We start from the raw sequence: 27,047 nt of genomic DNA on the forward strand, positions 1-27,047 counted from the left end.
TATATTTGTAACAGGAGAAAAGAAAAGTTCTGTAAGAGAGGTAACAAAGGTCTGGGGACATCCGTTTGTCCAAAACAAACTTTTATCAGCACACAATGCTGAGGATTACAAGACCCAGATTACCTTTCCTCTGCGTCCAAGAGCTTCCAGTCTAAACTAGGAGGCAGTACAAAATCAACAGAATATACCGCCTTGGAAGGGGCTCTTAACATTGCCTGGAAGACGGAAGTGTCCAAGTTGTCACAGGAGGGTTCTTGAAAGACAGAAAGTCAAGATTCAGTCCCTTAGGGTTTACTTGGAAAAGGAGCACAAGCGAAGGCCAAGGACACGGGGTTTCGTTTGTTCAGTACAGTTTCGTCACTCAGTCGTGTCTGACACTTTGCGACGCCATGAATCTAGCACGCCAGGCCTCCCTGTCCATCACCAACTCCCGGAGTCTACCCAAACTCATGTCCATTGGAATCGGTGATGCCATCCAAGCATCTCATTCTCTGTCGTCCCCTTCTCCTCCTGCCCTCATTCTTTCCCAGCATCAGGGTCTTTTCCAAGGAGTCAGTTCTTCGCATCAGGTGGCCAGAGTACTGGAGTTTCAGCTTCAGCATCAGCCTTTCCAGAGAATATTCAGGACTGATTTCCTTTAGGATAGACCGGTTGGATCTCCTTGAAGTCCAAGAGACTCTCAAGAGTCTTCTCCAACACCACAGTTTATTATCTCGGGGTATATCGCTGAGGTCTGTCTCTCTCCTCATTAAACTCTAAGGCCCTTTAGGGATGGTGGGGGGTGGTGAGGGGCGGATTCTTATCTTTGTATTTGTTTTTCCCAGAGTCGAACATTCTATTTTCAACAAAACGGGAGCTCAGTAAACATTTGCTGAAGAAACTAACAGGGCGGAAAGCGCTGCTCCTTGCAAGAGCCTGCACTTTCGGCCTCCACACGGAGACCTGGACAAGCTGAGCGCAAGTTCCACGACTCAGGCGAGGCCCCCACTACCGCCGTTCGGTTCATCTCCCCCCTCGTTACCGGCTGACTGGCTGTGCTCCCGGCCCAGTGAGCCGGGATAGAGGCGGAAGTTTGGTGGCGCGGCGCCTCAGGAGGGGCAGAGGCCCGGCGGCCACAAACAGTCCGCCAACCTGCCAAAGGCTTTCGCCCCCGGGTGACGCCGGGGCGGACGCGGGTGGGCGCGCCCCGCGCGTGCCCGCATCCGGGCCCTTCCCGCGCTTCCGGGCGCCGGCCGCGGGGGACGCCGGGGCGGACGCCGAGGGTCAGCGGACGCGGGTGGGCGCGCCCCGCGCGTGCCCGCATCCGGGCCCTTCCCGCGCTTCCGGACGCCGGTCGCGGGGGCGCGCGCCTCGTTGCCGTGGAAACGCCGAGGCCCTCGCGTCTGCGGCTGCGACGGCGGCCGCGACGCGGGGGGCGGGCGCGCGCGGGGCGGACTCTCGCGCCCCGGCGCACGTCCGGGCGCCGAGACCCTGTCGTTGGGCCTCAGCCCGGGGTCCCCAGCAGTGAGCGAGGCAGCATGTTGAGGCGCAGCTTGGAAAACCGGTAACCGCCGCCGGGAGGCCGCAGCGGCCCAGGGTCCCCCCACCACACACACACACACACACATGCGAGGGCTCGGGTCGGGGCGCGAAGCCTTCCTCCGTGAGCCTCCGGACCGAGTTCGGGCCCTCAGGCCGGGCTCCGAGCGGCGCCCGCCGCGCTCTGGGCCGACCACCCTGGGCCCCAGCGGCGCCCCGCAACGCGGTCCCCGGGAGCCGGCCCGGCACTGCCGCGGATCCAGCGGGGCCTCTCGGGGCGCCGGCACTGCGGGATGTGCAGACCAGGCCCGGGATGGGGGCCCGGAGGAGACACAGGGGTGCTTGAAGGTTTGCGCCGGCGAAGCTGCAGACTGCACCCCCCCACCCCCCAGGAATGTCGGCGTCATCACGTGTAACGCGAAGATGAAGTCATGTCACCTCATCAGATGAGAATGATTTGCTTTTCTGTGTGTCCCCTTTCTCTGTAGGGATGCTCAGACCAGACAACTGCAAGATGCTGTCACCAATGTGGAGAAACATTTCGGAGAACTGTGCCAGATCTTTGCTGCTTACGTGCGGAAAACCGCCCGACTGCGAGACAAAGCGGATCTCCTGGTGAACGAAATCAACGTGTATGCCTCTACCGAGACCCCGCACTTAAAGCAGGGCCTGAAAAACTTTGCGGACGAGTTTGCCAAACTTCAGGATTATCGACAAGCCGAGGTATGGAGTGAGGTCACAGCGTCCTGTTAATGAGTGAGCCCTGAAGTGGTGGACAGAGGAGCCGTGAAGACGTGTAATCTACCCAACTGCAGTGGCGGGCACACACTTGATGATAAACGTGCATTGTCATGTCGGTACCACTGTGTGAGTCATTAAAGGGAAGCTTCCTGTAATTTTTGCCGTTTTCAAACTAACCTCTAGGGTGTCCTGAAGTCCTGAATTTCCCCACCTCATTTGCCAGCTTTTAGCCAAAGGGGTGACTGTTTACAGGGGATAGTAAACATAGTACCCGAGGCAAGAAAAGGAGCTTGGCTTGTGTCTTGTCTGCCGGTAGGTACATTGTAAAGTAGTATATCTGGAGATGGAAGATACTGGGAGTGGTACTGTGAGTGGATAAGTAGTAACTGTACAGGAGATCTTTGTTGCTGCTTCCGAGCGCTGGAAGTTGAGCTATGTTTCATTGAGAGGAGGGCAAAAAAAAAAAAAAAAAAAAGTGCACTGATTTCTATTACAATCAACAGTGAAACTTTGTGAAGTTCCCCACCCCACCCCAAAAGGACAGGGGTAGAAGATGGTGTTGTAATTGTTTAAACTGTTAAATCCCATTTACTTTTTAAAAATTTATGTATTTATTTATTTTTGCCTGCGCTGGGTCTTCATTGCTCCCTGGGTTTTCTCTAGTTGGGGCCAGGGAGGCTTCCCTGCAGGGAAGAGGCTTCTCATTGCGGTAGCGTCTCTTGTCGCGGAGATGGGGCTCTAGGCCCAAGAGCTTCAGTAATTGTAGCAGGCGGGCTCAGTAGTTGGTGGCACATGGGCTTAGTGGCTCCGCTGGGTGTGGGACCTTCCCACTCCAGGGATCGAACCCATGTCCCCTTCATTAGCGCCTGGACACCTATCTATCCACTGCGCCATCAGGGAAACCCAGCCCGTTACTTTAATACCTCGTTTGCACTTTCAGGTATATTTCTTTTAAGGTTCAAGACGCAGGTTGGAAGTTTTCACTTTAACTTTTAACTTGTCAGAAGTTGCCCGGTTTTTGAGCTGTATTGCTTCCTTTGTGCCTTTGGTTCTTTTTAAAAGCCTGAAACAAATTTCAGTTAAAAAAAAAAAAAAAAAAAAACAAAACCTTGAAATCAAAAAGAAGATAATGATCCTTGAAGCTATAACTGCTAATGATACAGAAATTTGAGTAGTAATTACTTTGGGGGGAAATGGTGGGTTCTTCTCATATGTTTTGTATGTAATAAACTTTCAGTTATGTGTAACTGGGAATTTGACTGTTTCATAAGTAGTTTATACCCACAGATAATCCTAAAATCCTACTTTAGACAATAATTTCAGTGCCCCTTTCTAGAAAATCTTTATGCTATTTATCAAATAGCAAAGTGAATTGATTTACATGTGTTCTCCTTTTTATTTCCCTTGCTTACCAAATGGTGGAGGTGCTAAAGAACAATGAACAAAAAAGGTAGGCTAAATCTAGCTAATCTTTACACTGAATAACCAGTGTATGGATTATTTGAAATGGAATAAATAATCCTGAATATTCATGGATTTGTTTCTAGGATTCCTAATATTTAAAAGCTTAGTGAGAACTTGATCTCTATTTTCCTAAAATCTTTTAAAATGAAGTATACATTCTGTTTATAGAAACTAAACAAAAACCATTATAAAGTTATATATACTCACTGATTATAAAAACATGTATCAGCAAAATAAAGGTTTTTTTCCTGCTACAAAAGTAATACATGTTCATTTTAAACAATTAAATATATGTCATCTTGTATTACCTATCCTGAAAAAGAAAATTTTAATGTCCAGGAGTTGTTTTTCTTATATTTATTTAAAAAGCTATATACTTGCCTTTTAAAAAAATTCATTTCTTTAGTGCCTTCCACTAGTGCTATTAGTAAAAGGAGAAATTACTCAGAATCTGATAAATATTGCAATGTTTAAGAAAACTGTTTAGTTCTACTTAAAAGAGAGATTGACAGCTCAGCAACACTGAGACCATCTATCTTGTTCTTTAAGCTTTGATAATTTACAAATGTCTTCCCATAAAAAAAAAAATTGCAGTTAATACAGTGGTCTCTGGGCTTTTTTTCTCTTGAGGATGCAGTTGTTTTAAATGCTTCCAATATGCTATATTTTTCAGCTTCAGTTTCCTTATCTGGAAGGTTGGGCTGTTACATTTCAGATATAATGTATGTAACGTATCCATTCAGGTGTTAAACACACTGAAAGTGTAGCCGCAATAAAATTTGAGATCTTAAAACTTACCAAAGCTACTGCACACTGTCACAGTTTTTAATATATTTGAGTTTAGATTCTGAGTCTTACCAATTTCCAGAGATTATCCTTTTATTTATAAATGTTGCTGACATTTGAATTTAAAAACTGTCAAATATTAATCAGTATAGTGATTATGGTCTGGATAGACAGCATAGGTTTTATTTCAGAATTTAAATTTTGATATGTCTATGTTTCTTTTCAGTTATATTTTATAATAATTCTCAATAGGTTGAAAGACTTGAAGCCAAAGTAGTTGAACCTTTGAAAGCTTATGGAACCATTGTAAAAATGAAGCGAGTAAGTAAATTCATTTTTTTCTATTATTTTTAGGTATTCTAGCAAAACACAAGGTTTCCAATAACTATCCTTTTGAGAAAAGGTACAGAGTAGTGTTCAGTCATTCTTATCACACTGAAGCATTATTTCTTAGAACTTTGAGAATAATGAAGTATTTTTATATACTACTATAGCATCATAGCATTATTTTGTTTATTGTGGAAACTTTAAAATATTTAATATTTATAGTCATGAAGAATATATGGACAGAAATTATTTTACTAAATATTCTTATATTTTTGTTTTAAAGCAGGCAGTAACATGCAAACTAAAAGTCAGTGTAACAAAGCTTTTTGAAAAATTTTTTTCTTGAAGTACAGCATAACGATTTGATGTTTGTATATATTGTGAAATGATTAAATAAGTCTAGTTCGCATCTGTCACAATATATAGTTTAAAAAATCTTTTCCTTGTGATGAGAACTTTTAAGACCTAGTATCCTAACAACTTTCAAAATGCAGTACAATATTATTAATTCTAGTCACCATGGTAGATATTACATTCCGAAAGTTCTATATTTAAAATCAATTTTATTGAGGCATAATTTACATGCAGTTAAATTATCCTGTTTTAAATGTTTTAGTAAATGTGTATACACATGTAACTACCACCACAATCAAAATTTTGTATGTGTGTATATACATATGTGTGTGTGTGTGTATAATTTGCGTTGCAATTCTGTCATTATTTAATAAGATATTAAATACACACATGCACATAGGCTTACGTACAAAGATACACACTGGTAATAATTCCAGTGATAGCGATGCCTGAATCAAATAGGGAATGTTTTTGCATTCTAAAACAGAGAAATGTGTATTTTATTCTTAAATCAGAGATATTTATTAACAAAAAAAATGCCTTTTTGCAGGATGATCTCAAAGCAACATTAACAGCAAGGAATCGAGAAGCTAAACAGTTAACTCAGTTAGAAAGAACACGTCAGAGAAATCCATCTGATCGACATGTTATTGTATCCTTTGAATTTTGGTCTTTAAAAAAATATTTTGTAAGGTATGCTGTACAAAAGTAAATATATATGAAAATTATGCATTTATACTTTAAATCTGCAACAAATATGAATATAAAGTTTGAAAAGAAACATGGGCATTTAAAATGCTTACTGTGGAAATTAGTTAATTTTAAAGAGCGTATACAACCTAAATCAGTCTTCTTGTGTTGTTTACCACGATAGACATTCCAAATTTAAAACACTCATATGTGTAGATATTTTATAAACAGTACATACAAAATTCTAAGATCTTTTACATAAAAAATGATTGATGACTAAACAAATGATGATGAAATATTAATTATAAAAGTAACTTAAAGATCTGTCATTAATCCTAATATATCAATGCCTTCTCAGCCCTGCATTTGCGGAAAGGAACAAACTATTTTTTCCCCAAAATTCCCTTCCTCTTAAGAAAACAACTACTTTGTGAAACTGCAATTATGACTTCTCGCCAAAGACGCTTAGGATATTCAAGAGTTTTGAGATTCACAGCTGGACACAAGTCTTAATAGGCTTGTCTACTGTTACAAGGCTCTTCTGTTAAGAGCGATTATTTCTTAAATTTAGAATGTGCCTATTCAAAATTAAACAAAAAAAGAAAAATAGCACCTGACTTAGGGTAAGCAACTGGGATAAGTGCAATTGTAGAGCAAGTACTACCTTACTGTGGAGCTTCACTGGTGGCTCAGCTGGTAAAGAATCGCCTGCAATTCAGGAGACCTGGGTTTGATCCAGGGAACCTGGATTTGTCCCCTGGGTGGGGAAGATTCCCTGGAGAAGGAAAGGCTACCTACTCCAGTATTCTGGCCTGGAGAATTCCATGAACTCTATAGTCCATGGGGTTGCAAAGAGTCAGACACGACTGAGTGACTTTCACTTCACGTTCAACTTACCCTGCTGCCTTTTTTCCCCATGCTCTCTTATGTCTCATGATTTTGACAACCTGAGACTAGAAAATAAAGGACAGTCTCCATTTAGCTGGAACTCCAATACTTTGACCACCTGATGTGAAGAGCTGACTCATTTGAAAAGACCCTGATGCTGGGAAAGATTGAGGGTGGGAGGAGAAGGGGATGACAGAGGATGAGATGGTTGGATGGCATCACCGACTCAATGGACATGAGTTTGAGTAAACTCCGGGAGTTGGTGATGGACAGGGAGGCCCGGCGTGCTGCGGTTCATGGGGTCGCAAAGAATCAGACACGACTGAGCTACTGAACTGAACTGAACTACATGGAAATGTATCCACTATAAATATAAAAATATTCAGTCATAGCATCAAAGAATATTTACCAGGATGACCCTTAAAATTCATCTCACTATTAAAAAGAAACACATTAATGTTCAGTATGTAAAATAAAAGAGGTATAAGAGGCTGGGGTGATGAAGAATCCTAGTACACTACCTGGACCCCCCACAAGGCCCCTGGTAGCTTCTGAAAAGTTTCCTGCAGCACAGTTTGAAAAGCACCAATCTGGCTCACTCTTTTGTAGGCCATTTTGTACGCAGACTAATTTCATTAAATACACTGATATCCTATTCATAAAGCATCATAGTATTTTAACCAAAAGTGTCTCCTACCCAAATTAGTACATTATATGATTTTGAAGAATTTTCAACAGAAGGAAGGAATACAGATCTGTATCCACTTTCCTAAAAATAGCTGTGTAACTTTGGGCAAATTGCTATGCTGGAGTGAAAGGATATGAGACTTTAAGAAATGAAAAATAGTTGCTGGAGGGTGATAGGAGATTAAGATACAGCTGTCCCAGCTGTGGCTTCTGCTTCCTACTCTTTCCTAGTTTAACCAACTCTACCTACCCTTCCAAATTTTAAACTGTCAAAAAATGGGGAAGGGAAACACATGTCAAAATTAAGTAGTCATGGTAAAAAATTGCATGAGTCACATGTATTGAACAGTATTAGAAAAATACTCTGCTTGAATATTTTCATTAGTAAAAGGTTAACACATCATAACATTTAGAAAGTTTTTCATCATAATAAATCCTGTGATAGTTACATTTAAAAAAAAATCCAAAGCCCAGTAATAAAGGGAACTGTTTTTGATTACTGGTTGTGATTAAAAGTTTGCATGTAAAATTATGCAGGAAAACTTTATACCCTTTATAGCAAATGTATACACACAGATATATATGTTTTAAAGCTTAGTTTCTTGAAATTGTATATCTGAATTAACCTAGTTAGTATATAATCAATATAAGTTATGATTAATGTATAGTCTAATTACAAGAGGATATAATTCTGTCAGAGCATATGATTTTAATTTATTGGAATCAATTGTTCTACTTGAAATGTATTTTTCCTTTATGAAAAATTTCAGTCACAGGTGGGTAATAAAGTGATGTGTCGAGAAATGGATCCCTGTAGTAAACCCTTTTACTTTATTTCCATTTATACATTTTCTTAGAAAACAAGAGTGTAAATGTTTTAATATTATGTGTCACAAAACTTTACTTACAACTGCAGATTTTTTCTGTGCAATAATTATTAAGATGATGATATGTGATACTTTTCAGTGAACATAATACTAGCATAGGAAACAAAACATTATTAGAACTTAATCAGAAAATTGGGCCATGTTTTTAAAACATGTTTTATTAGTTCAACAAAAAATTTTAAATATTTTTGGACAACTGTTGTCATTAAGGAAGAAATGATATTTTAAAGAGAAATATATGCCACTAGCTATATATATGGGTGTTGAGCTCATGAAATGGCAATTAGAATAACCAGCTTTTTAATTAATTTAAATGTAAATAGCTACATGTTGCTAGTGGCCACCATACTGATTGTACAGTGTGAATCTAAACAGTATCAGTACTTTGAAGCAAAGCATTAGACTTTCCATATTATTTATTAGTTATTGGTGTGTATGTATATATATATTTTGTAATAAGCATTAACTAAGTAGTAATAGTGCAATATTACTAGCTTATAAGAAGAATATTCATACTGAATATAATACTGAATATATACTGAAATAAACATGTGTAGTGTATATTCTTTTTTGTTGTTGTTCAGTCACTCAGTCATGTCCGACTCTTTGTGACCCCATGGACTGCAGCACACCAGGCTTCCCTGTCCTTCACTATCTACTGAAGTTTGCTTAGACTCATGTCCATTGAGTCAATGATGCCATCCAACCGTCTCATCCTCTGTCACCCCCTCTCCTCTTGCCCTTAATCTTTGCCAGCATAGGGTCTTTTCCAATCAGGCTGTTCACATCTGGTAGCGAAAGGATTGGCGCTTCAGCATCAGTCCTTCCAATGAATATTCAAGGTTGATTTCCTTTAGGATTGACTGGTTTGATCTTGCAGTCCAAGGGACTCTCAAGAGTCTTCTCTAGCACCACAGTTCGATAGCATCAACTCTTTGGTACTCAACATTCTTTATATGTATATTCTCCTCTACCTGATTAGGATATTTCAGCAGTAGAAACATTTCATGCATTTGGAGAACTAGAAGATTGAAAATGCTTAAGTCACAGGTCTTTAGGCAGGACAAAGCATTAAAGGGGAGAGAGATAGTAAGAGGAAAAGGAGAGCATAACAAATGGCAGAGACTTGAAATATGGGAAAGCAGTAGAAAATATAGAAAATAGTTTTACAGTAAATCCAACAGGGTGATAGCAGGAAAAAGAATGATTTGTATAAAAAGAGGGAAGGAATTTTGTTTTGAGATCATGAATCATATCATCTAATAAATTTAAAGTTTTTTATTCTGCTGTGTTTATTATATAAATTGCTTTATGTGGTAATATGTATTTTTGAGTGATTCACACTGTTATGGCAAAAAGCCAGTATTAAATTTACAAATGCATTTACAGAACTGCATTTATAAAAAGCCAACACTGTATTTACAAAGGTAGCATTTACAGAAGGATGCAATCAAAAGGATTCTGACTTGATTTATGTTTTTTGTATCTTTGGTTGGGGAATACTTTTGTAGGCAGAAACTGAATTACAAAGAGCTACAATGGATGCTACCCGAACAACTCGTCATCTGGAGGAAACTATTGACAATTTTGAAAAGCAGAAAATAAAGGATATAAAGGTAACAAAATAACTATTAAGGTTCAAAATATGTTTTCTAAATTAATTTTTTATTTAATTTATGAAAAATTTAAATTACTGATTTTTTTTTAGTTCATAGTCTGTGTGAGAAAGATATAAACAAAATATATCAAATGTTATTTTCTTATGGAAACAACAGTATATAAAGGTACTACATTCCCAACCAGAGGCCAGATATTCAGATGTTATCAAAAATACTGTTAACCACAGAAAAATTAAGTCTATTATGTTTTTATGTATCAGGTACTAGTCCAGGCACTTTACATAAATTATCGTTTAATCTTTACAGCAACCTCATAGTGTAGCATCTATGTATACTACGTACCAGTATCTATCTCATTCCTTTTAATGGTGGAATAATATTCTATTGTATGGATATTACCATAAAAGTGAGGTGATTAAGAAGAGATATAAGGCAGTATCATAGCCCACAGTTCAAAGTCTGAACTATAAACCAATTATATATTTTAAAAACCTGTGCTTTCCATTACTATACAGTATTGTTACAGTAAGGGGGACCCCCTCCAGGGCCCGAAACTGGGCTCTTGTCTGACTCTCGGAAAAGAACTGTCTGAGGAGACACATGTGCTGAGAAAGCAAGAGATTTTATTGGAAAGGGTGCGCGGGTGGGGAGCAGCAGGGTCAGGGGACCCAGGAGAACAGCTCTGTCACGTGGCTTGCATGGGTTTTATGGTGATGGGATTAGTTTCCAGGTTGTCTTTAGCCTTTTATTCTGACTCAGAGTCCTCCCTGGTTGTGCACACCTTGTTCAGCCAAGATAGATGCCAGAGAGAAGGATTCTGGGAGGTAGTCAGAGATGTGGTGTCTCCTTTTGACCTTTCCCGAACTCTTCCTGTTGGTGGTGGCTTGTTTGTTCTATGTTCCTTACCAGGACCTCCTGTAGTAAAACAGCTCATGCAAATGGTTACTATGGTGCCTGGCCAGGGTGGGCAGTTTCAGTCAGTGCTTCCCCTAACACTATTACTAATATTTTTGGCTTGTAGCTTTCTAATTCCTACATTATCAAATAAATAAGAGTAGCTAACCACATAAACGTGCATCCACCGTAGTTTAGTGTCATAGGAGGAATAGCCTTATTTTATTGTAACACATCAGTAGACATTCAGGTTCCTGGACTTGAGATGATATTTTTTTAATTGGAGGATAATTGCTTTACAATGTTGTAGTGGTTTCTACCATACAACAGTGGAAGTCAGTTATAATTATATGTATATGCCCTCCCTCCAGAACCTCCCTCCCAAATCCCCAAACCTAAAGATGGTCTTCAGTGACTTATTCATCAATATTTTGGAAAGATTTGGAGGATTACTTATGACCACGTTGTGTCCTTTAAAACAAGTCATCTAAGGATGCCTTTTCACTCCCTGCAAATTCTTCTGGAACAGCTTTTAAAGAGAAGTATTTTTTGTTACTTTCATAACTTACTAACAAATTATCCTTCTTTCAAAAGTTATGCCCTTATCAATAAAATCAGCATTACCTGCCACTTAATTGTACCATTCCTCTCTGCAATCAATGAAACATTTATTTGTCCTTTTATGTTTTTTAATTTCCTATCATAGTTTCATAGAATTCCAGAACTTTGATTTTTTCTGATAGCCAGGCTCAAAGGTCTCTACTTTGGTCCTGAAGGTTGAAGAAAAAAAAAAAGTAAGCCTGTCAATTCAGCACTCAGAGTGTAATGTAGACTGCTACTCAGGAAGAGCTCCGTAGCAGGCTGGCCCGAGACAACCCTTTTGCCGACATGGGGGAGCACTGGCAGGGCGTAATGTAACTGCCAGCATCCTCTCTTAAATTGAGGGAGAAGGGAAGGAAGGTTGAAACAATTAGCTTTCATCTAAAAAGGACAATTGGAAACTTGTGAGATATGCCTGATTCATTGCCACCTAAGGACTTCTTTAGTGACCTGGGAGCCCGATTCCTTACCCTACCGCTGTTCTTCATGCCTGCACACTTCTGTTTTACACCTGGCAATCTTTGTCTCTGATCTTTGGACTCACTTCCATGTGCTTCTTTTTGCACGCTGGCCAACTCAACAGGCGTTTATAATCCCATGAGCACCACCAGTTACAAAACAAGCAGAGACAGTGAGTGTAGAATTCCCGACTGCAGCCTGGGATTTCCTGAAGCAGCAGGATAGGGAGTCAGGCACTGCACAGTGGAGGGTGCATGGAGAAAAAACGTGCTTCCATGCTTCTCTGCCTGCGGTCTCCTGCCCCTAGAAGAGGGAGGTCTTGTGGCAGTCACAAAAACAAAAAAAAAGAGAAAAAATAGAAGAAAACCAAAAAAAAGCTAGAGGGATAATTCATATACCATACAATTCACCATACAGCTCAGCAGATTCTAATATGTTCAGATATCTACAACCATCACCACTCCATTTTAGAACATTCTTACCATCTCAGAGTGAGGCCTAGTACACTTTAGCTTTTACCTCCCTGCTCCCACAGCCCCCACCCACGGCCTAAGCAACTATCAGTAATCTCATGTCTCTTTGGACTTGGCTCTTCTGAATGTACATTTCATATGAATGGAATCATAAAATACATGGTTTTCATAACTGGTTTCTTTCACTTAGCGTGCTTTCAAGGTTTATCTATGGTGTAACATGTATCAATATCTGTCTCATTCCTTTGTATGGTGGAATAATATTCCATTGTATGGATATTACCACATTGTACCTTTTCGCTGTCATGATTAATGATATTAACATTCATGTACAAGTTTTTGTTGAGACATACTTCTCTTAGACATTTTTCATTTTAGTTCAACCATATACCCTGTTGAATTGCTGGCTCATAAGGTGACTCTGTCTTTAATTATGTGAGAAACTGCCAGACTCTTTGCCAAAGTGGCTGTGCCACTGTATTTTCCCAGCAGTATTATATGAGGCTTCTGATTGCTCTGCATCCTCCCCAATACTTGTTGCTCACCAAACTTTTTCATTATAGCCATCCTAGTGAGTGTAGAGTGATATCTTATTGTGGTTTGATTTGCATTTTCCTGCTGATGTTTATGGCCATTTGGATATCTTCCTTGAGAAAAAAATGTCTATTCAGATTATTTTAATTGGATTTCTTTTTTATTTCATTTTTAAGAGTTCTTTTTATATTCTGTATGCAAATCCTTTATCAAATGTTTTGCAGTTATTTCCTTCCATTCTGTGAGTTCTTTTCACTGTCTTGATGGTTTCCCTTGAAGCACAAAGCTTTTTAATTTTGATGAAGTCCAGTTTATCTTTGGGCTTCCCTGATAGCTCAGCTGGCAAAGAATCTGCCTGTAATGCAGGAGACCGTGGTTCAATTCCTGGGTCTGGAAGTTCCCCTGGAGAAGGGAAGGGCTACCCACTCCACTATTATTGGGCTTCCTTGGTGGCTCAGCTGGTAAAGAATCCACCTGCAATGTGGGAGACCTGGGTTTGATCCCTGGGTTGGGAAGATCCCCTGGAGAAGGGAAAGGCTCCCCACTCCAGTATTCTGGCCTGGAGAATTCTGTGGACTGCGTCATTATCTAAGAATCCATTGCCAAATCCGAAATTATAAAGATTTATCCTGGTTTTCTTCTAACACTGTTAAAGTTTTCACTATTAAGTCTTTGATCCATTAATTTTTGTGTATCACGTGAACTGAAAGTTAAACCCCATTCTTTTCCATCTGTCCACGCAGTTGTTCCAGTGATTTGTTGAAGAGACTGTTTTTTAAGTCCTGGCACTCTTGTTGAAAGTTGACATGTTTTGTCTCTGAACTTCCATTCTCTTTTATTGATGTATGGTGGTGGTTGAATCACTAACACATCTGACTCTTGCAAGCCCATAGACTGTAGCCTACCAAGCTCCTCTGTCCGTGAGATTTCCCAGACAAGAATACTGGAGTAGTTTGCCATTTCCTTGTTCTTATTCCAGTACCATACTGTTTTAACAGTGTTTTGTAATAAGTTTTAAAGTCGGGATGTATAAATTCTCTATTTTGTTCCTTTTTAAGATTCTTTTGATTATTCTGAATCTGTTGTAGTTTGGTGTGAATTTTGGAATCAGCTTATCAGTTTCCACAAGTCGGCTGGGATCCTGACAGCGTGCGCATGTGCATGCGTGGTCACTCAGTCATGTCCTACTCTCTGCAACCCCATGGACTGTTGCCCGACAGACTCCCCTGCCCATGGGGTTCTCTAGGCAAGAATACTGGAGTGCATAGCCACTCCCTTCTCCAGAGGATTGAACCCAGGTCTCCTGCATTGCAAGCAGATACCGTCTGAGCCACCAAATTCTGATAGGGATTGCATCAAATCTGTAGATCAGTTTGGGGAGTAGTGCCTTTTTGGATGAATTCTTCCAATCCATGAACATGGGCTGTTTTTCCATTTAGTTAAAGCATCCTTATTTTAATAATGTATGTTTTGTGCTTTTTTAAACTTTTTCCTCAGTATTTCATAATTATTGATGCTACTATAAATGGAATTGTTTACTTCATTTCATTTCAGTTGTGCATTGCAAATACACAGAAATACAATTGATTTTTGTGTACTAACCTTGTATCTTGCAACCCTGCAGAACTCTTATTAGCTCTGATAGTTTTTTGCATATTCCTTTGGATTTTTTTTTTTTTTTTGGATTCTCTATATATAAGGTCATGTCATCTGTGAAAATGTACACTTTTAATACAGACTCTTATCAAAATCCCAGAATTATCAGTTCCAGGAATCAATTCCAGTCTGTTAGGATTATGAATCTCCAATCTCTACCTTTCCTCCTTATCTGTCAAACTGTTCCTGTTCAAAGTTAAGCTTCATTTGAGATGTTTTATGACAAAGAAGGATGCATAAATCCTACACCCAAGAGCCTTAACAATCAGATAAAAAGGGTTACTTTACCACACCCTTATTTCTAATAAAAACAGTATTCAGGTACTGCTATGTTGATGTTAGCATGTCTTACAAACACTTCTATTTGTGAGACAAATTCTTGAAAAAACTCATTGATGCCACTCATATTTTGGGAGAAACACAGAACATTCTTTTTTTCTTAAGAATGTTCTTATTGTTACCTGTTTTCAGGCTACTGTTTCAGATGGAAGCAGAACTTCTGGGTGCTTAAATCTCCCTGAGGGTAGAAATGATTGACAGTAGTGAGCAGTGCTCATAATGTATTAACTATGAGGTGGGGTTTATCAACAAGTCCATCTGAATTTTAGTAGCAGCATTAATTAGTAAGGTAGCACAATTCTTAGTAAAAGACTTCATACAAACCTTGCAAAGTTTGTCTTTCTGAGAGAAGTTGCTATGAACTTAGTTAGTTGTATAGAATGTGGAAGAAAACTCGTAGTTCTATTTCTTTCCCATGTAATAGGAAAAGTCATCAGTTATATGTTGTCAAGGGAATTTTCTGACCTATGAAAAGGATCTTGATCAGGGGTCATTCCAGGAACAGATAGGGATAGCAATTCAGTATTGGTAAAGTAGCTGATGTGAACAAGAAACATCTTCAAGACTTAGTTTTTATCAGCTTTATTTTTCTTATAAATATAAAATGACCATAAATTTTCATAAAATTATGGAAGAAAACATAATTCCCTACTGAGAAATGATCAGCATCTTGGTTTATATCCTTCCAGACTTTTTTTCTATGAAACATACACAAGAAATATACTAAGGAGAATGACAACAACCAATATTTCTTAAGACATTAACTATGCCACACATTCTAAACATTTTATGTGGATAAACTTATTTCCTCCTCACAGTGTCTTATGAGAAAGGCAATATTATTACCCCTATACAGTTATATTTAAGTGGGACCACACTATATGTAGCATCTCTTTTTAAAATTTAATATATCATGGATATATTTGTGGTAAGAAACAAAGTTCCATATTGTCCTTTTTGGTATCCTTGTATAGTATTTTGCTATACTATATGGAGAATAGTATAGCTACATGGATATATTCATATGTTTAACCATCACCTGTTGGTGGACATCTAGATTATTTTTGCTATTATAGATCTCATTGCATCATTAAACATCCACCCTTTTGCTGGTTCAGTTATTTTGTGGGGGATAAATTACTGGAAGTAGCATTCTTGTTCAAAGAGCATACACACTTTCAATTTGGATAGCTGTTTATAACTTCTGTCCACAAATCTTTGACTAGTTTACATTTCTGCAGAACATTACATGAGCACCCAGTGTAACAATGCTGAGTAGTAGTATTTTTAATAGTACCCAGTGTGATAGTGTAAAATCAGTATTATTTTGATTTTCAGTTACTACTGTTGAGGAAGTGTTTTTTCATATATTTAATGACACTAAATTACTCACTTGACCTTAGCTTATATTTTTATTAGAGTGTTGGCATTTTTTGTTAATTTTTAAAAACTCTTCAAACTGAGAAAATTAACCTATTATATTAAAGAGAAGATATGTTGAAATATATTTTCCCATTTTGTTGCTTATGTTTTTGCCACCTTAGTCTTATTTTTTGCTGCCAGATCTGTTGGTCTTTCTGCCTTGATGTTGTATTTAGAAAGGAGTATTCATCCCTGAGATTATATAACTATTTGCTGTATTTTCTTCTAGTCTTTGTATGATCTTTTAGTATTTTAAATATTTAAATGTCTAAATTTATTATTTTCAAATGAATAGAAAGTTCTCCTGAAATCATTTATTGAGTAGCCTTTACTCTAGAGAGCTGTCATTTTACCTTTATTTGCAAAAATGGTTAACAAGACCTTTAATGACTTTTTTGTTAAATGTTCTGCTTTCCAATTAAACCAGGATGGAGGTTTTAATGTTACATAAGGAACAATTTCTAATTTATCTGACTTACTTCTTTAGCAATAAAATTAGCTAATTTGTGCTGAGCACTTACTCTAAGCCAGTAACCATACTATACTTTTTCTTGATTACATTTAACCCTTAAGGCAAAACCTATGATTTTGAAATTAAAGAACAGATAAAGTGCTTAATATTACACAGCTGATTTGTTTCAGTCTTGATTTGAACTCGTGCTAAGTCACTTCAGTCGTGTTCGACTCTTTGCTACCCCATGGACCTTGCTCGCCAGGTCCGTGGGATTCTCCAGGCAAGAGCACTGGAGTGGATGCCCTCCTCCATGGGTTCTTCCCTACCCAGGGATTGAACCTGCGTCTCTTATGTCTTCTGCATTAGCAGTTAGGTTCTTTACCACTAACACCATCTAGGAACCCCTGATTTGAAATCAGGTTAATCTTAATCCAGAGCCCCTATTTTTAACTGCTGTGCCACCTGCTTTACAGAATACTTGCCAATGAGTAGAGAATTCCATTAACTCCCCCATCTCCCACCAATAAAATTGATAAATAAAATGGCCTTCTAGTCAAACAAAATTGAAAAGGGGGTAAACGAAACTCCTTGTATGCCCATCTCTTACCATATTGACCCATTCCAGATTAGCAGATTACATGTGATCATTGAAAGATGTATTTATTTGAGGAAAATTGTTTCTAAATATGATACTACAAGATAGCTGTATGGCTGTCTTCCAGGGTGCAGGACCACTCCTATCTGGGTGGTTAAGACAGGAGAGCAGAAATTAAGGAAAATGAGTATTTGACTATTGCCTTTGAGCCTAACCCATTTCATCTATACTGCCCCTTTAAGGACAGTGCTTGAATATTTTCTATCCTATTCTTATTCTCTCCACTGCTCTCTATGTTACTGCTCCGATTTTTTTATCTTGATAAGAGACAAAATGATAGAAGGATGAGACCCTTTTTATTGAAAACGTATCTGGCTTACATAGTTTCTGCCTACCAGTTCTTCTCCCACGCCTGCTTAGATCAGGTGCACACCCTTATTCATTCTCTTTTCTCATAGCCTTCCTGAGCAAAAGTTGTCATCATCTTGCTGATAAGAGTTTACCTGCAGTGTATTTGCAAAGGAAATAATTGAATCCAGTGAGAACAGCACAGTACAATGAGCAGGAGCTATAACCTTGAAGAATCAGACCCAAGTCTTAACATTGTAACTATGAGCAATGCTGAGCATGTCATATATTTGTAAACTGGAAAGCTCTATGCAAATGTATCATGCTGTTATCAGGAGTAGGAATTGTGGCTGGAGAATACAAGCAACATATAATATGTTGGGATGGAATTCTTGCCTAAAAACATTCCTTTAAACACCAGTTGGAGTTGCTAAAAAAAAAAAAAAAGAAAAAAAGCATCAGAACTGAACTTCTTTAGCTAGTATTTATAGGCATTGAGCAACAGAGTACATAGTGACAAACATTTTAGTGATGTAGTGACAAACATCTTTTTTAAACATAAATGTCTAATAGAACATACTTAAAAACAGAAGTAAATAATAAGATACTAAATATTTTGTGTAATTTGAAAGTTTTGCTGCAGAAGATATCTGCAACTATTTTTATTCCAGTTATCATTTGTACTTCATTCCCTGTTGAAAAACCTCTGTATTTAATAAAATGTCAAGACTATAGTAGAGAATAACTACTAAATTCATGAAGCAATTTGTTTAAATTCAAATCCTTGTTTTTTCAGACTATATTTTCAGAATTTATCACTATTGAAATGTTATTTCACGGCAAAGCTTTAGAGGTCTACACTGCTGCCTACCAAAATATACAAAAGATTGATGAAGAAGAAGATTTAGAGGTAGGACTATGTCTATCTAAGCTCAATTCTTCTATTGATATGGAAATATTTAAAAGAAACCATTACAGTTTGGGTAAAAATATCTTAAAATTACAACACTACGTGGTTTAGATGTCATTGTATGCAGTTCCAAATAGCTGAACCTTTATGACTTTCTAGTTAACTTTTCAAATTAACCATGGTTAAGTTCAAAGGATTAATATCTAGTAAAACATAGAAACAAAGCCATAATGTGAAATAAGGTATCATTTTGACTAGTGGTATAAGTCACTTATGTGTGTTAAAAGTACTATTTATTGATTTAAGTCAAAATTTGAGTATTTATGCCACGCACAACACTGAAAGCTTTACATTTTCTCACTCACTCCTATAACTCAGGTGCTGTGATGATTCATTTACAACTAAAGAAAGCAGGTGTAGAGGCTTTAAGTAACTTAACTTGCCCTTGACCACTTAGCTAGTAAAAGAGCAGAATCTGGTTTCTAACTAGTTTTGTGAGACTTAATCTGTAAGCTTTGAAATAAGTGTAGATTTGTATATAGGTGGGGAGGGGGGTGGCTGTATGTGTGTTTCACTCAGTCGTGTCTGACTCTCTGACCCCATGGACCGTAGCCTGCCAGGCTCATATGTATGGGATTCTCCAGGCAATACTGGTTCTCCAGGCTTGCTTTGTATTGATAGTTAAATGCAAATATTAACTCTTAAATATTCAAGATGTACTTTGTCCATTTATCTCTACAGTAGAAGTGAGAACAGCCATGTATTCTCAAGATATAGCCAAAATTTTTTAATTATATAAGTTAATTCCATAATTTTCAAGGATCCATTTATTTTCTTAAGTAAAATATCTGAGATTCCCCAAGGCTTCACTTCCCACTACTCCACTGGTTTCAAGAAACATGAATTCAGTAAAACCAGACTATAAAGCTTGGCCAAAATGAAGAGAAGTACATGTTTTAGTATGTTTTCCAATGCCAAAATCTGATCTCACTTTTACCTCAGTAAAGCATACACAATCATATTTCTATTACTATTTGTTAATAGAATGATTTCTATTCCCTCCAAATACTAAAGCTAAGGTTTCTTCATTTTCACTCATTTTTACATCCTATTTTTTAAAAAAATAACCATCAAGCTTTTAACTGTAATTTATAAAATAGCAAATGTTTATAGTGATTAACCAGCTACTGACCTGTGCATTTTCACTGTATTATTTTAATCTTACCATGAATTTTAATAAAAGTACTTACTGTCCTCATTTCTATGGATGAAATAACTGAGGCACAGTGAGGTTAAGGAACTTTCCAGAGGATCCCATAGCTAGTAACATAGCCGGAAGCCAAACAGTAGTCTGACTACAGACACCGTTTTTACCCTATCTACACTGCCAGAAGCATGGTTCTTGGTGAGTGACATGAACTGTCTCCTGCAAGAAGCAACACTGCATTGAGTGGCAGGTTTAAAATCGACCCCCCACTTTGGCTGTTAGGTTGCAGTTCCCGTTACAAGTATTTCCATTCTCCATTTTCTAACACCCTTGACTTAACGCACTTTCAAGTTCCTCAAGCCCTCTGGACCCAAAGATTTTGTTTCTTGTTCCATAGGTCCTAGGTATCTTCTTTTGTCACAGCACTTACTTTACCACTTCTCTCAACACTATTCTTTATCAGCTAGCTAGGTCGCTTGTAGGAGAGATCCATAAACACTCAAAATCTCAGTGCTGTCTAGATGTGTTTTGAGTATCAACTTCCCCACTTTTTCTGATGGGGCACTATTGAGCAAGTTAATTTCTTCACACTTCATTGCTTGTCTCTGAAATGGAGATCCTTGTGTACATTCGTCAGCTGTTTACTGAGCATCTGTCATATGCCAGACACTGTTGTGAGTGCTGAGGATTCAGCACTATGGAGTTGGTCCAAGTTGTCAAGAGTTCAGGTGTTAAAAAAAGATACATTTCATAATATGAAGGAAGAAATGTAGATAACATACTGTTTGCAAATGAGTGTATGTGATGGAGGATCCTAAATAGTCTGGAGAATCAAAGAATGATTTCTTATTCAGAAGTTTGAGGGGTATGTCGAATCCCTGTCTACAGTATCAGGCAGAGTACAGATAGTTATACAAAGGTCCTGAGGGATAATGCATTATGGTGCCGTAACTTATGGAAAGGAGAGGAAAGCAGTCTGGGGAAGAGTTGTGTGGGACAAGCCAAAGTAAAATTACACCAGCTACCAAGGAGAGGAAGGACCCTTTAAACTTTAAATACAAAGTTTCTTGGAAACAAGTAGAGAAAAGATGCAGAGAGGGACAGAGAAATAATTTCATATTCTTAGGTTCTAGTCCTTACTACATGAGAATTGCTGATTTATTCAGACAACAGCTAGTTTTTTGCATCCAGTTACATCAGAAACCACCTTACCTGATTTGTTCTTCACATTAAAAGTGCTATCATATCCCCCTTCAAAAGATCACCTCTGTACATTCAGTTCAGAGCATATTCGGATCTTGAGACTCACTCGTAGAAAAGATCTTGGACCATATATTGGAAAATGCAGTATTGCCAATAAATATTCCTGTAAATATGGTCTTTTGCAGTAGATTAATATTTAACTGGTTTAGACTTTTATCCCAAGGGTGGTATATTATCTTCCATTTCCCACTTTTATCTTTGCTAGAAAACCCAAAGAAAAGAATGTTGTTTTAACAAAAATGTATTTCTTCCAAATACCAGTGACTTCAGTCATCCACTTTTGATATCATACCAGGATGCCAGGGTCCACTTCTAGCACCAAAATATAACTGTGTCTTCAGTGAAGCTCTTAAATAACTTAATTATCAGCATGCTTGGATTGCCCTAAAGCACATCTTAGCGCTTTTGTTACGTTTCATCCCTTGATTGCTTTTATGTGCTGTACTTCTTTAATGTTTAAAAAAAGCAGAAAAAAGAGCAAGTTTTTGTTTGTTGGTTTGAAGTTTTAGCTAAGGGGAAGATGCACTGTGGAGACTCAGAATGATACCTGCTTTAAAAAAGCAAAAAGAGAGCATGACGAGTTGAGGGGAAAGTGAGGGAATATGAAGAAATTCACATCTGACAGACGTGCCTGTTTTATGTTACAAAATGGTGGTGTAAAAGATAAATAAGGAAACTTAAGAGTGCAGTAATACTTGGAACTACTGCTTTAAGGAAAAAGAACTAACAAGCAATGACATTTGAGATGCTAATGACATTGGCATTTCATAGAATGGCTCCATCTGCTCTTCTGTGATATACTGGGAAAGCACTGTAGTGAATTTAAACTGGTAAGAGTTGAGGACAGGCAGAACAGAAAGAATCAAAGGTGTGACTTACTGTCTCATTGGCTTGCATACTCTTTGAAGGTAGGAACTTTTCACGTTTCACCAGCAAAAGCTCTTAAGTGACTGTTTCAGGACCCGTCATCATTTTACATGGTTCAGTAGAATTTTTTCGCTTACGTCTTTCCAACGTAAAATATTTCTTAAATTTTTGTTTTAAATTTGCAATAAATAATGTCCCTGGGGCAGGGTGGGGGAGGGGAGTTGCTTCAACAAATTCTTCACTAAAGGGAACATGACTTTCTAGATTTCCAGTTTAGTATCTAGTTTATAACATTGTTTTATCATTGCAACAGGTTTTCCGACATTCTCTGTATCCCCAAGATTATCCATCCCGTTTAGATATTGTAAGAGCAAATTCGAAGTCACCTCTTCAAAGATCCTTGTCAGCTAAGTGTGTATCTGGAACAGGACAGGTGAGCTAGAAACCATAATTTTAAGGAATGTAAGCTACTGCCTTTTGTTCAGTGTTAAAAATGTTTTCCTTAAATCATAGGATCTTGAATAACCTGCTCTTACCCTCTTATATATAAAATGATGTGAAACTGCAGTAGGTTCTCCTCTATTATTGATACTTCTTTTATCTGTGAGATATATGACTCTCTGAAGCAGAACATTCAGGAGCAAGGTAGAATGGGCAGGAGAATGCTAATTTACATTTGTTCTCTGGTATAATGTGAAGATCAGATTCTGAAATCAAACTGCCTAGGGTTTAAATCCCACTAGCATGGCTTACTGGAAATACCTAGAAAGGACCTTTCCTGAATGTTACCATAGATGCAGAAGCACGTATCTTTAGGCAAAGCATCAATTTTCTCTTTTCTTCTATATCCAGAAAGCCTGAGGTACCTGGTATCTACAGTAGGCGATATCCCTTTTTCCTTGGGAGCCAGAGAGAAAATACCAGGTTATGTGGACCACGTGGTCTCTGCCCCAACCAAGAGCAGCCACAAACAATACATTAACAAATCAACATGTTGTAATAAAACTTTATTTACAGAAACAAGACAAACTGGGCTTTAGCTTGCCAACTTCTGATTTAGAAAGCTATGGTCTTTTTCATATCTAGCCTTCAGAATTTAAAATTGAGCATTCAGTTGTATGTGAGCCAATACCTTCTGTTCTCATTTATCTTCTAAGCACTTATTTACTGCTTTTTACTTACGCATCTCTCCCCCTAACCAAATGATACTTTTATTATTCCAGTACTAAATAAATTCCATAAATCTATAGTATATAGTACATAGAGAATTTTGACTATTTAGAGCTAATAGTATCACCTCAATTAGCCAAGATCTGTGTAGCACTTCAGACTACATAATGCCAAGGTTTCTCAGCCTCAGCAGTCAACTTTGAGCCAGATGATTTGGGGGACGGGGGTGGCGGGGGTGTGGTCTCTTGTCCTGTGCATTGGACAGATGCTGAGCAGCATTCCCAGCCTCTACCTACAGGAGCTCTGTAATGCCCTTACCCTCCCCCAGTAGGACAATCAAGTGTCTCCAGACATTGCAGATGTGCCCTGGGAGGTATAGTCACCCTCTAAAAAGTCTGAAGCAGGATGACCCAAGTGGCAACAGAAATGAAAGCCAAGTCGTGAATTCAGATTCTCATCTCATTAATTTTAAATCACACTATGTTCAAAGTTTAACATTTTTGCCTTGTTGAAATATCCTTTTGTTCTGCCATCCCTTTGATGATTCTCATGTTTTTGTGACCTAAGAATTATTTAACTTAAAAATTTTTTAATATTTTATAATGTACTTTTCTCTGGAAGTATGTTATCAAAGTACTGATATCCAACTGGAGTTCAAATGGCTAATTTCACACTTTTGTTCAAAACTAATAACATGAATGAAAAAATTTTGTGATTGTTTTCAAACCTTTAAATACAATTCATAATTTAGAATTTTCATTACTAAATATTATTTATGGACATTTTTCTGATATTTGTTCTATGTGCCCTTATATCTATCTATCTATCAGGGCATAAAAAAGATATTTTTAAGTTAATGATTTTTAAAACATGTTAACTTTTAACAGGTATTGACCTGTCGACTAAGAAAGGATCAGCAAACAGAAGATGATGATGAAGAAGATGAAGACTTAGATGTTACAGAAGAAGAAAATTAAATTTCTTAAGTAAACTTTGCATTTCAATTTTCAGCTTAAATGACTTGGAATCCAGAATTACTAAAACTGAGAAACATAATACTGGCTTGATACGTTAAACCTCAAATGAAATCCTATTGGAAATGTAGAAATTATTAAAGGAAATTTATGCCAACCAAAACTGGAAGTTTTAAAAAATATTACCCATCAGTCATTTCAACATTTCTATCTAGCATCATACTATCTTTTTTATAGGTTCCATTGTTTTTTAAAAACAATGTATTTCGGAACTGTTTCAAATTAATGCACTAACCTAGTTGGTTGTAGTAGGTAAATAACAAAAAGAGATTTAACAATTCCACTTACTTCCTTTAGATTAAGACACCATGCTTTCAACACCAGAACAGGGTCCTAGATAGACATTCTGATTAAATACAAATTTTATTCCATAAAGCATTCATCAAAAAGCTAAGTGTTTTTTCCTTTGTACTTTTTCACTTTTACTACAACCTAAAGTTTCCTCATTCAGTATATAAATTTACTTTTCAACAAGAGTATTATAGTCACTCTCAAATAACAGGAATAGGGCACTATCAGTGTTTCACAACTATACATAAGCATAAATTTTAGCTTTAAAAAGCTACATTCAGCTTGATTCTGGTTTTAAAACAAAACCACAGTCAAACTAAAGCACTATATATGGCACCACAACTTATGGAAAGCTAGAATTTGTTGGAATGTTTCCCTTAAAAAATATAGCAAATCATAAATCAGTAAAAAGTTATATATTTTATCAGCCTACCATATAATCAGTAAGAGTACACAGTCACTCGCTTTCCTGAAAATAGAAAACAATTTAATCAAAGCCTTTCAGTGTATCTCATGCTTTTATTTCTTTGGATGGAGAATTGTACTTATTATTTCATAGATCCCAGTCTGGCATATAAAAATTAGGAAACCAATATTATCTGGGATTACCACAAAAAGCAGTTATTCATAACAGAAAAATACTTTTCTAGAATGCTTTTTTGACTTTTGAAATTATTCGTGATCTGTTCTTAAAGCATTGCTTCCTGAAAATAGTCCTAAGTGATAGTTACTTAAGTAAATAAAATATTCAAAACATTTAAAAACTGTAAATAAATATCCCAGGTGGTGCTAGTGGTAAAGAACCCACCTGCCAATGTAGGAGATGTAAGAGAGGTTGATTTGATCCCTGGATTGGGAAGATGTCCTGAAGGGAATGGCAACCCACTCCAGTATTCTTGCCTGGAGAACCCCCCAATGGGACAGAGGAGCCTGAAGGGCTACAGTCCACAGCATCACAAAGAGTCGGATACAACTAAAGTGACAGCACACAGCATGCACAAATAAATTTACATTCATAAGAAACTGAGGATGTCACTGCATTTTCTCAGTATTTAACCTTGGTATTGTAGCTTGGTGAAAAAAACAAGGTTATAGTATTTCTCTTGCAGATTATGATCGCAACTTACTTCTCTTGAGCATCAGTTGCCCTATTTGTAAAATTAAAATAGTGCCTGATATTTAAAGCAATCAAATTATGATATAAAACATATGCTCTATTTGAAAAAATATTCTAAGGACAAAAGGACTATTACACATAATACTTTCACATATAATTAATTTTTAGGCCAGCAAGAGGTTGGCAAACCTGAAAGGGTTGCTGTTTACTCGCTAAGTTGTGTCCAGCATTTGTGACCTCATGGACTCTAGCCCACCAGGGCTCTCTGTCCATGGGATTTCCCAGGCAAGAATACTAGAACGGATTGCCATTGCCTTCAAGGAATCTGCGTGGTCCAGGGATCAGACCCGTGTCTCTTGCATTCGTAGGCAGGTTCTTTACCACTAAAGCCACAAGGTAAGGTCTTAAAAGAGTTATAAAATAACTATTTCTACAGTTGGTGAACTGAGACAAAATCAAGGCTATTACATACTTAGGTAACCATACTTTAAAATATAAAAACCTTTGTAGCTTCCTTATGAAAAGACAGGCAACCAGTCTGACTAGTTGGTTGGCTACAGGCTTCCATTTGTCTCCAAAATAGGTTATTAGGGTTATTGAAACTATACAGTTAATTCATATATAAAGATCATATAGTACCTATTACAATTCACTAATATTAGCTAACATTTAATGCAGAGATGGAGGTGATAGGGTCACTGCTTAATAGGTGATATATGGACCAAGACCCAATACTCATGACAATATTGTCAGTAAGTGTGTTAAGTGTGCACTCCTAAGGAGTCTTACTATCTCTTGGTTATGAGATTAAGCTTACTTTCTAGGCATTATCTATATTTTTCAGATGCCTCAAGTCAAAAGTGTTTGGCTTTAAGATAAATAAAATGCCACTGGATATTAAACTTGATAACCAATATGCCACTAAAATACCTAATAAATCTAGGAAAGGAACACAACTGGCTATGAGATAATTATTGAAGCTGGGCAATGGGTTTATGAGGATTTAGTGCACTGTTCTCTTTTACATGTTTGAAATTGCTGGTGTGTTGGTAAACTGGCTCACTGAGGTGGAAAATGCCCTGATATTCTGCACTTACCAGTTTCCATGGTGTAAATAACTCCTATCATGGCCAATTTAAGTTACCAACATGTCATTGACGGCAAAGTTGTGAACAGATGTGCAGAAATGGCTCCCAAGCAGTAGAAGCCAGTTTTCTGTAGCAAACTTTAAAAAGTTAAAAAACATATTAAACTGAAGATCCAGTAATTATCAATTATCAATCCAGTAATTTTACAATCAAAATACGAAGCCTGTGCTTACTATTGTGATAGCCTTTTAATTACCACCACCATTCCACCCTAGCCTAGACTGAGAAGCAGTTCCATATTAAGTTATACTTCACCTTAAGCTTCATCGTAGTCATTTATTTATATGTATTTGAGAAGCATTTTT

At 37.6% G+C, this 27,047-nt stretch overlaps 1 protein-coding gene across 2 annotated transcripts; it reads left to right on the forward strand.

The window, feature by feature from the left end:
- Nucleotides 1-1,286: 1,286 nt before the first annotated feature.
- On the forward strand, nt 1,287-24,429 carry CIBAR1 (CBY1 interacting BAR domain containing 1). 2 transcript variants are annotated; one of them, XM_065902866.1, is made up of 9 exons: nt 1,287-1,543; nt 2,007-2,241; nt 4,762-4,830; nt 5,741-5,842; nt 8,226-8,231; nt 9,854-9,958; nt 18,532-18,645; nt 22,296-22,415; nt 24,040-24,429. In XM_065902866.1, exons 1-9 carry the CDS (start codon nt 1,518-1,520, stop codon nt 24,127-24,129), a joined length of 867 nt encoding a protein of 288 aa, XP_065758938.1. In that variant the 5' UTR covers nt 1,287-1,517; the 3' UTR covers nt 24,130-24,429. The 2 variants fall into 2 exon arrangements, with proteins under 2 accessions (XP_065758938.1, XP_065758939.1); XM_065902867.1 differs by lacking the exon at nt 18,532-18,645.
- The last annotated feature ends 2,618 nt before the right edge of the window (nt 24,430-27,047 follow it).

The sequence above is a fragment of the Muntiacus reevesi genome, chromosome 12 (assembly GCF_963930625.1).
Source record: "Muntiacus reevesi chromosome 12, mMunRee1.1, whole genome shotgun sequence".
In the NCBI taxonomy this organism is placed as follows: Eukaryota; Metazoa; Chordata; class Mammalia; order Artiodactyla; family Cervidae; genus Muntiacus; species Muntiacus reevesi.